Here is a 13973-nt window from a genome sequence, read left to right as displayed (position 1 = left end):
TTTTAGAAAAGACGGCTTCAGCGTAACTATAAGAGTACGCTTGTCCGTGCACTTTCCAAAGGGTATTATGTTCTATTTAAAGCAACTATCCTATTACCCAGAAACATGCTGGTTCTACTTTCAAACTTTCGACCTTGTATCCTATTTATAGCAGCTGTATGGTTTAGTGAGGAGAGAACAAACTGGTTTTCTAATTTTTAATCTTTACTCGCAGATCTTTTCTTCTTCTTCTAATTTAGTACAGAACCAGTCTATAGGTATTTGGCGCAAAAAAGTATAATTTATTTTAGTCGATTCGTGTATGAGAGCAAAAATATCTCCTTTAAATTATTTCACAGATGGATTAGAAAAAGGCCAATAATAAACGAAACATAAAATAACAGAATCCTCCAAAGATGAGGACACAAGAGCAGCATCACATGATGTCTATTGCAGGCTGTGTGGAAATAATTTTACTATTTGGCGCTAAAAGTCATCAGATGTATTCTCGTCGATGTTTGTGTTAGAGCACATATATTTTTTCAAAGAATATCACAGGTGAATCAGAAAAAGACAAAAAAATAAAAAAACGAATCCTTCAAAGATGAATACATGAATGGCATAATACATCGTTCCATTCTCGGGCACAGGGGCTCGCATCGTTGCTTAAAATTGACCTGTCATACATGTACTATATAATACATGTATGACGGGTCAGTTTTAAGCAACGATACAAATCCCTGTATTCTAGGGCAGCATCATGCTCATTTTAATATTGGGCATGGTGGTAAATTTTATGTGGAGAAACACTTGAAAACAAAGAAACACATCAAACTAGCTCGTCTTACGAACTCCAATACTAAGGCTACAGCAGAACTAAATTGCGGACATGAATATTATAAATGCAGAGGTGTTATTTACCAAGTTCTGGAAAGATGATGAAGATCTTGCTATTGGTGCAGAAGCAAGAGAATTCATAGAACACAATTCTACTCTAGTTGTGAAGGTGTCTGATGATAATGTTAGAGATTATTATGCTACAGCCAGTGATTACATGCTCCAGAAATTCCCCTATGGAGATGAAGTGCTTTTAAATGCTTCAGTTGTGATGTAAATGAGAGCCAGTCGAAAAGCTTCAAAAGTGTTAGATTCTTTGTCAAGAGATAACCCTTTCTATTACCATCTTTGCCCACCTTGGCTCATCTGGAAGAATTCCTGCAGTATAAAGTTGGGATTCTAAATGACAGTATACTTAATGCAGATAGATTTGATGTGCAGTGGCACCTAATTTCCCAGCTAAAAGACACAATCACTGGAATATGTAAATTTCCTCTTCTTTGTCAGGTTATGAAAGGAATATTATTTCTTTACCATTCTAATGCTGACTGAGAGATTGTTCAGTATTATTAACAAAAATAAAAGTGAATTCGGATCCAGGCTCAGTAACCCAGTACTTTATGCTCTATTGGTGTGCAAAACATTGATGGTCTCGGCTGGTACGAAGTGTTTTAAAATGCAGCATGAAAATCTGTTGCTTTCTAAAGCTAAAAGTGCTTGAGATGAAAACTTTAAGCAATAAATGATGTCAAAAGATGAGAGGGGCAAATAAATCATTGTTTATTGAATTTTTAGCATGTTATATGTGGATTCCTCTTTTTGTCCACTCGGATTACACTTTTTCCTCGTCAGGGGTTGGCATGTATGCTACAAAGCTGCCCAGTAAAATGTCCGACTGTTGTAAGCAAGGCGAGCAATATCAGGGTAGGATTATTATTATTTAATACTGTGTCATCATGCATAAAAGTAGAAGAAATGTTGCAGATGAATGGTTGGAGACCTCATATTTGACTTCTTTTCTTCCTCAGGTTATGGAGATGCATCATCAGGATCAGCAGCAGCCTATGGCACTGCAGCCCCTGGATATGGAGGACAAGGTGACGCTACCCAACAACCAGCCTATGGTGCCCCAGGACCTGCACCCCCATATCAGAGGCAGGGTTCTGGACCACCGTCCTTCCATCCATACAGAAGATAATCTCAGACAGAAAGACAAATGGAAGGATGGTTTTTGTGGATTGTGGCAGCTGCAACTGAAATTAACTTTCATCAGATTGATTTTGTTACGGGGGTTGTTTTTTTTTTCATTGGGGGGGGGGTAGGAAAGGAACATTTAATTGTAATTTTGTATATATACAAGTAAATGGTACTACCAGTCTTGCAAGGGAACAAGAGATTTTACAAATTCTGACATTTTCACACCTTTTTAAGGGTCATGCAAGTTTTCTTTTAAAGATGCATATATTCTGTATATTTTAAGATGGAAGACATTTCTGTCCTTAGATATGTTAGAGCTGTTAAAGTTAAGCATGTGTGCCATTAAGAATGATTGAAAGAAGCTCATTTAAGAAACAGAACTTGTCATGAACTCTTGTTGTGTTGACAAGTAGCTATTTCAAAAAAGAGAGGAAGACCATTTGCTTGCAAATATAAATTGAAATGTCTTTGTATGCAGGAAGATGAAAACTTTTTCACTTCTTTGCATCTCAGTAAATTTGTAAGAAAGAAAGTTTTTATCAATAACAGCTTCATTCCCAGGAATAGAGCAAATTTGTTTCTGCAAAAAGATGTTTTATTATCAGCTGGGAAAACTGAGATTACGAGGAAAATGCCCAGTTTTACATTATGCCTTTTGGACTGAAATAATTGTGAATGTTCAGGAGAAGCAATCACGTCACAGAGAATCACTTCATGATCATCAAAACATAATTCTCATTCTTGAACTTTCCAATTCAAACAGCCTTTACTTACACAGTGTTAGTATATAAGTATGAAAATTAATACATTTATTCATTCATCTTGTCATCATTAATTTCATGGAAACATAAAAATTTGTCAAATACCGTACATACTCGCCTCTAATTCAAGCACAACAGCAAGAGATATAAATCTTGGCCTGCCATTACATAATGCTACTAATAAGTGATTACTCCAAACAAACTGCATGGACATAGATCTTCTGGTACATTATATAATTGCAGATTTGGATCTGTTCAGTTTTCACTTGGACTCGAACTAAAAGAGTATATATTGTATTTATTTCCATCAGTTTGTTATTTTTATTTAATTCGGAATAATTCATGCATAATATGTACAAATATTATGCACATTTTATACCTTGTATTATGTATTTTTTTTTTTGTGGCTGCTATGAGCAGAACCATAATATAACTTCTTCGAATTTTAAGGTATCTTGGAGATTAGCAGTGATATTCTTATATGTGTCTGTGTCTGGCATTATCAGCATATGGAAATGCTTTGGGTTTGCGGTGTGTCATAAGCCATTCACTGTGCCATGACATCATTTTACAACTTGATAAAAACTGACAGTAACGTCGAGCAAATAATTATTTAGTAAAAAAAAGGACCATAAAATAATATCATTGTTAAAAGTGAAATTTAACCAAAGTTTTGACAGCACGTCAGCAAAATTCTGGCCTTGTCGTGCTATCTAATAGTTGGTAGGAAAAATAAGTTTGACAAAGAGCATCCTGTTATTATGACGTTTTGGTTCAGTGTACATAATTCTCATCCACTTTTTAATCACCTTAAAAATTGCTTGAAATAAATTCCTTGATAAGATTTCATACAAATAACTAATATTGTTTTGACTGGTATCGACACTTGATAATGCTGAAGCTGGGTCATATGTCTGTTATAAATTGATATTGGGCCTACGTAAGCCTGTTATTGAAGTTTATGCATTCAGCAGTAGTCTTATCAGTAGTGTTTGGTAGGATATCATGGTTTCCTAATATGTGAATACTGATAAACCATTCTAAATTGAATACCAACTTTCATTTGTAAATTAGGTCCCTATTTCTTGTTCTAGAATTTTGTATGTATTTGAGGGAAATATATCTTGGTGGACATCTCGTAAGATACATGTCTGCAAATAAACGTTGATAGCTTCTGGTCTCTTAAGAGATCTTTATTAGCAGACTTCACTGTTTATGGTAAAAATGTTGGCATGTATTATTAAGATATCTGCAGATACATTGAATTCTGTCCTTTTAGAATTGGATTAAGTGTTGTTTCTCCTAAAGTTAATGAGAAAGAAAATTCTTTGATTTATATTTCCTAGATTTTCAGTTCTAGAATGTCAGTTAAAGACAACCTTTCTTGGTTGAGGGAGCACAAACACTTCCAGAGTGCACAATTTTAAATACTTATTTTCTAAAGTCAGTGTTACAAATTTTCTGCCATTAAAGTGTGGTGTACGCTTTCAAAAAAGTGTAATACTGCATTAAAAGGACATGTAAATAAAAATGTTATAATAATGCATAGCTTTCTTTTTCTTCCTCTGTAAAAATTATCAGTTATTTATATCTTGGTTCTAAATTTTAAAACATTTCCTTGCTCTCATCAAAAGAATCTTTTGTTTAATAAAGATTTTCAGCTCATGAATCATGCCAGCTGATACAGGTCATAATTTTATACATACATTTTTGTTCCTTCAGTTTTTATGAATATAGAACTAACATAAATGAATCACTAATTCCATAATAAATCACACAAATGATTTAAATAACATATTGACCGTTAAATAAAATGTTCCATACTCAGTCTGACATTTTTAATGAATGAAAGACTTCAAAAATATCAACTATGAGTTACTGTTTGATTGCACAAATAAATCTCATTTATCATCGCAAAAATTCAGTATTGGTGGCCTGAAAATTTCGCTTTGAGTTGCTGGTCCAGGATCAGTTGGAGCCTATATTGCCCAGGTCCACGTAAGCTATGGACTTGTCCATCAGCCAAGTCTGATATGCAGATGTCTTCAGCAATGCATTCACAATAATGAAAGGCAGGAAAAACGTAACAAAATATTAATGCAAACTGAAAATTCTGACTGCTGTGAAAGCATGCCTTCAGGGTACAAAATATGGAATTTGGAAAAAATGTACAGTTGTGGCTGTACATAATTCTTTTGCTGCATGTTATAAACGAACTGAAACATCAGAAAAAGATTTTCAGCTTCAATCCATACGAGGTGTTTCTGATTTGCATACAGCTTTGTAAATGCTTGAGCAGTTTGGCACTCCTGCTGCAGGGATGTGTTTGATTTACTTGCAACTACCTTCCTTGTGCAAGTAATATGCTCTGTTTCCAGTGTACATATTTAAGAAAACCTAATTAGCCTCTTTTCATCTTACTCGGTTCATGCTCAAGTCTTTTTCCAGTGACCAAGGAAAGTGCAAATACATTTATTTTTATTGTAGTTTTCACTGTCAATGTACATATTGCATAGTAATTTGACTGCATTCCAGTAACAGTTTAAACCACAACTCTACCACTATCATTCGACTTTTGCTTGCATCAGTACACACTTATAACTTTTTATGATGCTTTTTATAATTAAAAAGCACATTTTTCTTCAGTTCATAAAAACAAGAAATATTAAATGCTTGAATAGCTAATGTGGAAAACTTGCGGCAGGCCTTCAGCTAAAATAATTGGTTCTGGACCTCGAACCACCATAATTTTAGGGTCTTTAATATATAGAAACAATTTAATATAAAACAACCTTCATCTAGTAAACAGCATGAAAGGAGAATACTTCTTCCAGCAATTACTTGGCTGGCAAACTAAACAAAGTGTGGCCAATATTTCACATGATGCATTAAAAAAGATGTCTTTTTCTGTTTTTAGTAAATGGAGAAAAGTAATATTAAATGCTTACAATTACATTGTTTTCAAAACTTAAGTTTATGACGTGCAGTAAAGATTTAATCCAGTGTTTCAGATGAGTGATATTCAATGATTTTGGCTTTTAGGTTTAGTTTTTCTCATTAAGCTTCTTCTAATTTCAGATAAAAGCTTTTAAATAAGTTCTAGTCTAACTGATATTAAAGTGGTACGAGATAGTTGTTGCTCAATTTCTGTATGCAAAGATTTTTTCAGAAATACAAAACTACACACTGTAAAGGTTGATTAATACAAGTGTCATGGTCAAACTCTTTTATTGCTGTATACCCATACATGCCAACCATTGTGCTTTTGGCGTAATCATTACATTTTTTTTCCACTAAATTACACATAAGCATGTATGGATTACGCTTTTTCGGTATATCCACCTTCCCAAAAAAAATCAGTTGTTTTTTTTTCTCATTTTTATTAACATCCCGTTAATCCCACAGACCGTATTATAGAAAAGACGGCTTCTACTTAACTACACTATAAGAGTACGCTTGTCCATGCACTTTCCTAACAGTATTATGTTATTACCCAGAAACATGCTGGTTCTACTTTCAAACTTTCGACCTTGTATTCTGTTTATAGCAGCTGTATGGCTTAGTGAGGAGAGAACAGACTGGTTTTCTAATTTATAATCTTTACTCGCAGATTTTTTCTTCTAATTTATATTTAGTACGGAACCAGTCTATAGGTATTTGGCGCTAAAAAGTATAATTTATTTTAGTCGATGCGTGTATGAGAGCAAAAATATCTCCTTTCAAATAATTTCACAGATGGAATAGAAAAAGGCCAGTAGTAAACGAAACATAAAATAACAATCCTCCAAAGATGAGGACATGAGGGCAGCATCACGTGACATCTATTGTAGGCCGTGTGGAAATAATTTTATTATTTGGCGCTAAAAGTCATCACGTATTCTAGTCAATGTTTGTCTTAGAGCACATATATTCTTTCATAGAATTTCACAGGTGGATCAGAAAAAGACGACAAAAAAAACAAAACGAATCATTCAGAGATGAATACATGAATGGCATAATACATCGTTCCATTCTCGGGCACAGGGGCTAGCATCGTTGCTTAAAATTGACCTGTCATACATGTACTATATAGTACATGTATGACAGGTCAGTTTTAAGCAACGATATGAGTCCCTGTATTCTATGGCAGCATCATGCTCATTTTAATATTGGGCATGGTGGTAAATTTTATGTGGAGAAACACTTGAAAACAAAGAAACATTGAATTAGCTCATCTTAGGAACTCCAATACTAAGGTAACTTCTTATTTACAGCAGAACTAAATTGTGGACATGAATGTTATAAATGCAGAGGTGTTATTTCCAAGTTCTAGAAAGATAATGAAGATCTTGCTATTGGTGCAGAAGCAAGAAAATTCATAGCATGCAATTCTACTCTAGTTGTGAAGGTGTCTGATGATAATGTTGGAGATTATTATGCTACAGCCTGTGATTACATGCTCCAGAAGTTCCTCTATGGAGATGAAGTGCTTTTAAATGCTTCAGTTGCTGATGTAAATGAGAGACAGTCAATAAGCTTCAAAAGTGTTAGATTCTTTGTCAAGAGATATCCCTTTCTATTACCATCTTTGCCTACCTTGGCTCATCTGGAAGGAGAATTCCTGCAGTATAAAGTTGGGATTCTACCTGACAATATACTTAATGCAGATAGATTTGATGTGCAGTGGCACCTAATTTCCCAGCTAAAAGACACAATCACAGGAAGATATAAATTTCCTCTTCTTTGTCAGGTTATGAAAGCAATATTGGTTCTTTACCATTCAAATGCTGACAGAGATTATTCAGCATTGTTAACAAAAATAAAAGTGAATTCAGATCCAGGCTCAGTAACCCAGTACTTTGTGCTTTACTGGTGTGCAAAACATTGATGGTCTCAGCTGGTACAAAGTGTTTTAAAATGCAACATGAAAATCTGTTGCTTTTGAAAGCTAAAAGTGCTACATATGAAAACTTTAAGCAGTAAATGATATTAAAAGACGAGAGGGGCAAATAAATCCTTGTTTATTTAATTTTTAGCATGTTATGTGTGGATTCCACTTTTTCTGCTTGGATTTCTCTTTTTGTCCACTTGGATTAACACTTTTTCCTCGTCAGGGGTTTGCATGTATGTATACCAGTTGTGGGCAACTGCCATCAGGTATGGGCCTGATTTTTAAAGCCACACCCTGAGATGTAAATTAACATAAAACCAGGTCAATGACTGGATTCGGCCCACTCTTGCTATATATCCTAGTATTTTAAAAGTACAAATTTAAAGCATTCTACGAAGAAAAAATTACCATAAATGGATTCAAAAGTGTTTACACTGTCACCTTTATTCATTCATTCCTTGGTCAGAGTTGTATATACAGTAGCCCCCCTCTTATAAGGCCACCCCTATTGCAGCAGGGAAGTGGCCTTACAATGAAGGTGGCCTTTCTAGAGGGAGATGACAAATGCAAATAGTAAATATTTATGAAGAAAGTCACAAGTACATTTAATTCTAAAACATTCAATATTTTCATTTAAAAATCACATGCATGTTGTGAAATGTAAAACTGTTTCATCATTTTCAAAAGAATGTTATGAATAACCATAGATATAGTTTTAAAACTGTCTTTATAATTATGTTAAAGATCACATCATCCATCACTTTGCTGGTAACAGTCTTAAAAAAACAAATCAGTCTCGTCACAATAAAAATATCCTTGATGTCATATTCCCTGCATATATCATTTAGCCTTTTGTTCCAATCCTTGACAACTTCATTATCATCAGCTGATTCTCCACTAAGGATAGAACACTTCTTGTGTCGGACTTGTAATCTGTGCAACCATCCGTTACTTGCGGTAAAGTCGCCATATCCCATTTCAACTGACAAAATTGCTGCTTTTCTTGGATCATTCAACCAGTGTGTGGAATTTTCTTGGCACATGCAGATCAAAACCATTCAAACACCTTGTCATTCAAATCAGGATACAAACATCTGGCTCGAACAATTTTCCTTTCTCCGTCCATTCCATCTTCATACTTCTGCAGAATTGTTTCCTTACCTTTCATGATATTGTTTATCTGAGTCTTTCCAACATCAGTTTTCTGCAAGGATCCTCAAAGAAGAAAAAAAACTTCGGTCAGTTGAATTGCTTTCACTTTCTCTTCTATACTGAGAATTTTTCTTTTCCTTGATGACATGTTGATCATTTTGCAGTAAGTTATTCGTGTTGCCAACTACAATATTGATTAATAATGCTTTGAATAAATATAAGTTGGCAGAACTGTATGGGGTTTTCAGCTGATGCTACATCAATGATGACTGGAATTCATAAAGGAGTTGCCTTGTATATTTTGAAAAATGTCAATATCATTATTCATATCAGGTTGTGTCTGTCATATAATGCACCATGCTGCAGGAAAGGCTGCTGATAAATTAAGACAACTCCAGAAGTATCAAGTTGGCACTACCAGACAAAGTACTTCATGCGGACAGAGTTGTTTTTGCATCTTATTTCCCAGCTAAAAGACCCAATAACTGGACTATATAAATTTCCTCTTAGATGGGTTCTGAAAATATTTTGGTTCTTCACCATTCTAATGCTAACAGAGATTGTTCAGCATTGTTAACAAAAGTAAAACTGAATTCAGATACAGGCTCTATAATCCAGTAATTAGTGACACTGAAAAAGACACGCTCCAACTATAGCATTGACAAGCTTGAAATGGTTCAATGATAAGCCTGAAGCAATTTTGCAATTTATTGGTATATTGGGCCCTGGAATAAGGAAGTTTTACCAAGGTGTGTACAATATACAGTCTACAATGAAGACCAAAATTCCCAAAGTAGATTCTCTTAAGATGAAGATTTTGATTGGCAAATACTGGCTGACAATGATTTTTTTTTAAATTTATGAACTTTATCAGATTACTGGAGCTGGCAAAGTGTTAATGGAAATAGCAGAGTGTGATTTTGGACCCAAAAATGATGTTGAATATAAGCCTGATGTACATGCAGAATGGACAGAATTGGCTTGCAGGTCAGTCCACCTTTCAGCAGCACTCCAGACTTGGCTGTAGAAAAGAAGAATATAAAAAATATAAAGACAAATTAAAAGTAGAGTGCGGTTTTAATTTCTTTTCTCAAATGGTTTAACCCCAGCAGCATCTTGTACTTTAAAACTATATAACCCTATAAGGGTTAAGATAAATGAACAAACAAGATTCTACAATGAAATTAAAATCTGAGTATATTTATTTGATCAAAATATATGTCTTGAAAAGGACTTGAAAGCCTAATACAGCATTATGGAACATATAAGAAATCTGGCATAGAAGTCCGCAATGCACTGATTTAAGAAAGTGAAACTTTGGCACAGCTTAAGTTTGGTGAAAAATCAACTTTTGCAGCAGAAGTATCCAAAAGACATTCGTATGAGCTGTAGAAAATTGTACATAACCTTAAGGAACCATTTTCAAACATTGTAGAGCAGCTATGTACATGTATAATCCTATTGTTGTTCTATGTACATGTATAATCCTATTGAGGAAGGCTATGCAAGGGATTTCGTGGCTTAGAACAGTAATCATGGACAGATAAGGCAAAGATTAAGCTCGGAAACAATCAACCGATTATTACTTTTACAGGTAGAGGCGACATCTGTTAAAGAATTTGATTTCAATAAAGTTAAATGTGGAGCAGGAAGAAAGAGTGGTATTTAAGTGTTGGATATATATTTAACCATGGTTTCCTCCTGTCATTTTTTTCTTCTACACCCCCTGTGGAAAATACGACACCATTGTTTCAGTAGATTGGATATAGTTCCATTTAATGACAGCTTTTCCTAAGTTATTTATGAAGTTTTATATCACTATTCTATTGGGGCTTCATTCAGGCATTCTTTTAGGGTGACGTATCTTTCTCCCAAGTTTAGAGTAAATTTCAACTACAAGAAGTAACTGTTGTATACTTAACAGTTCTGGGGTTGAATAAGCCTCACAAGATCCATGCCCTATATTAGTACACTTGTGGTAACTTTTTTCCAAAATTCCAGACTCCATGCCTTATTAACTCGAACATTTGGAATGCAGAAAGTAGCTACGGTCATTTTTAACAAATTTGCAAACTGGAATTGCTCCAATTTGGAGGGAATTTCACCATTCACATATTGAGCACTTGCCATAACTGCGCTGCCTTTAGATAAGGCAATATAATGTTTTTCCATAAATACGTCCTGCGATCACATTACCATTAGAGGATATAAGCCGACTATCTCCCGAATCCAGTCCTGATAAAAAGACGAACATTTGACTTGTCTTTTTACGTCTAGTATATACAAAGGGCAATAACTCGTGTTCTTTAGCTCCCCTTGTCACCACTAGGTATCGCCTGATTCTACCTTCGCTTCCATACCATCGGCTTCGTGCTGTACACTTCCACAACAATACACACTAATGTAAGTGAAAACTTTAACCATCCACCCAAGACATCTACTGGCCGTTTTTTTTTAATTTTTTTTTTCTGTCTCTTTGAGGAAAATCATTTGGCCCCAGTTACCATCAAAGGACCATTTTGATATAGGCAGGGATCGTCCTGGGCTTCGCCAATGTTGCAAATTGCGATTTTGTTTTCCTTATTGGCGACAAATATACCATCTGGCGATTTTTTCGGCGACAACCTTTTTGGATGTTTAATTTGTACATACAATCATTGATTTGGAGTGGAGACATTCAAAGTGACCACGAAAGGAAGCCGCAAACTTGGACACACAGTGCACTGAATCTGTTACATAAACAAATCCTTTGTTCGTATTTAGAAACCCATCTTTACAGGGCATTGTTACATTATAATCCGCTTACGTTGACATCTGGCCTGAGTACTGTATGATTTGATACACTCAGTCATGCTACCGGAATGTACCTACAAGCGACCGGCCTTTGAAGACGCTAACAGAAGTTAGACCAGCTCCAAATTAATTGAACGACGGCTAATCATTTGTTTGTGGGGGTTTTCTTTCTTTCTTTTTTTTTAAATGTTCCATAAAATTAGTTTTGCTGAAACTTCAGAGAAAACATTACCTTTGAAGTACCGATTGATGTGTAAAAATTACAAAGCAAATGGAAAAAAAAATCTCAATCAGAATTATATACTGTCAACTGTGCAACATTATCATGGGTAAACTAAGTTAGACGCTGCGTGTTCATCGTCTCATCCTAAGAGTAAGTTAACAAAATTAACAGCATTTGGATTTAGTGCAAATTCATCAGACAACACAGTCACTGAACCTGATGTTATACCTGACAGTCCAACATCATCTACATTAGTGATGGTAGTAACGCTTCAAGTTCAACACCACATCATGATGAATGGGTCAAAAATTCCCGAAAATTTTGTTAAATGGATATATCGCGTATACTACAACAAAAAACAAGCTAGAGGCCCAGAATACAAAAGTCTTCATGAAGAAGTAAAAAGACTTTATAAAGAGAGAATGAAACAACTAGAACAAGAACAACTCTCTCAGTATCAACTTCCTCCACCTCTGCAACAGATAGAACAACAACAGTCTTCTTCACCGCAGGAAGAGATGATGTTGAAATCACCTATGGAGAGAATAAAAAAGATGACGAGAGAAGTAAAGCAAAGAATGAAGAAAGGATTGAGAAAAAAAACTAAACAGAGGGAGGAATTACGTTCACTGGGTGAAGAAAGAGATCCTGACGATGATCCTCCTGGCGCTGTAGGAAGTGGTTTTTTGACTGCATCAGGAGAAAATAATTTTGTTTGTCCTGATAATATTATCAATGACGTCTCACGGTTAGAAGTTCTTATAGGGGGAAAACGTGCAGGAAATAACTCAACAGAAATAACCAATGAAGCAGCTGATATTTGCCGGCGACTATTTCAAGGTGGTATCATGGATATCGGCGTTTACCGAGAACTTATTGATGAGCTCGTTGATGATTAGTCACCGCGATTAGATAAATGGTAAATAAAATAAGATGATCGTACACAATAATCATCGTAAACCCGTATCGGTCAGAGCGGTAAACTCACGATTACCAATCTATAGGGTTATTTACGGAGATGGACTTGGTGATGTCATTCGGGGATTATTCACAAGGATAGCTCCAAAAGCAGCACCTATTGTAAAACAATTAGGTATGAAGGCTATCGATATTGTTCGTGAAAAAGCTCCTGGAGCAATTGTCAATGTTGCTGGTAAGGTGTTCTCGGCGATCAAGGACAGACTATCACGATTATTGCGACGAAAACAACAACCACCAGTGAAACTGGCAAGTACTGATATTATGCCCGCAGACGTAAGTAAAATAATAAATCAAGCTGCAAATCAAAAACTAGCAGCGTTAGCAGATCAGGAACTCGGTGAATCGGGAAATAATGTCTCAAGTTTGATATCAGGAAGTGGAACTTCCCGAAGTGGAATTTTCCGAACGCGGTAATCAACGTGTTAGACGAAATAATTATAATAAAATGTTCAAGCGCGTATCCGACACAGCATTTGACATGGAAGCACCTGTCCTTAAGGATGAATCGGTACGTGATTATCAGTTTTATTCTTATGAAGCACGAGTACCAGATCAACGTGGAAGAATTGAACTACAAGTTCATGACACAAGTAGATACTTTTTACCCGCTGAGGCGTTTATAGAGGTAGAAGGTACAATTATAAAAACGGATGATACTAATTACGCAGGTGCAGTAAAAGTTGGTTTTGTCAACAACGGGATCATGGCATTATTTGATAGTGCCACGTATATGATTGATGGAAAAAATATTGAATCGATTGAGAAAGATGTAGACGTTGCTACAACAATAATTGGTCTAGCAAGATATTCTGATGATTATACAAGATCAGCAGGTCCCACAATGATGTTTGTGAAAGATAACTCCAATGACCCTGAAAGCGATCCGTATAATATAAGACGACCAAGAAACTTCGCCAATACCGGTGATGCTGATGTGTGGCCAGTGGTTCATGGTGCTAACCCAAATTTAAACTTGGAGTTTGCAACGCGTAGAAATATGTTATCAGGAGACAACAGAAGTTTTTCATGTACAATTCCACTATCGCACATTTTTGGATTTTGTAGGAATGTTAAAAGGGTTATTTTTGGAGCTAGACACACGGTTGCTCTTGTAAGAAAAATTAATGATGACGACGCTCTGTGGAGACCTATTGGTGACGCCGGTAAAATAATATTATCG

General features: G+C 35.4%; 1 protein-coding gene and 1 long non-coding RNA gene across 6 annotated transcripts in view; one reads left to right on the top strand and one right to left on the bottom strand.

The window, feature by feature from the left end:
* LOC149801499 (uncharacterized) overlaps positions 1–4318 on the top strand; it is a 63334-nt gene extending 59016 nt beyond the window's left edge. For all 5 annotated transcript variants that reach the window (XM_089955671.1, XM_089955672.1, XM_089955674.1 and 2 more), the window contains one exon: positions 1845–4318. In XM_089955671.1, the coding sequence (XP_089811797.1) occupies positions 1845–2014 (170 nt within the window). In that variant the 3' untranslated portion in view covers positions 2015–4318. The remainder of the gene's footprint in view (positions 1–1844) is intronic.
* A 3742-nt stretch (positions 4319–8060) lies between these two features.
* LOC149801498 (uncharacterized) lies at positions 8061–11473 on the bottom strand. Its single transcript, XR_016420671.1, has 2 exons — positions 10993–11473; positions 8061–9817 (listed from the first exon to the last, which is right to left on the bottom strand). It is a non-coding gene; the product is annotated as an uncharacterized LOC149801498 (long non-coding RNA).
* Positions 11474–13973: the final 2500 nt, after the last annotated feature.

The sequence above is a fragment of the Sinohyriopsis cumingii genome, chromosome 4 (assembly GCF_028554795.1).
Source record: "Sinohyriopsis cumingii isolate HCF-2022 chromosome 4, ASM2855479v2, whole genome shotgun sequence".
In the NCBI taxonomy this organism is placed as follows: Eukaryota; Metazoa; Mollusca; class Bivalvia; order Unionida; family Unionidae; genus Sinohyriopsis; species Sinohyriopsis cumingii.
The sequence above is the reverse complement of the archived record's forward strand: the minus strand, read 5'-3'. Positions and strand labels throughout refer to the sequence as shown.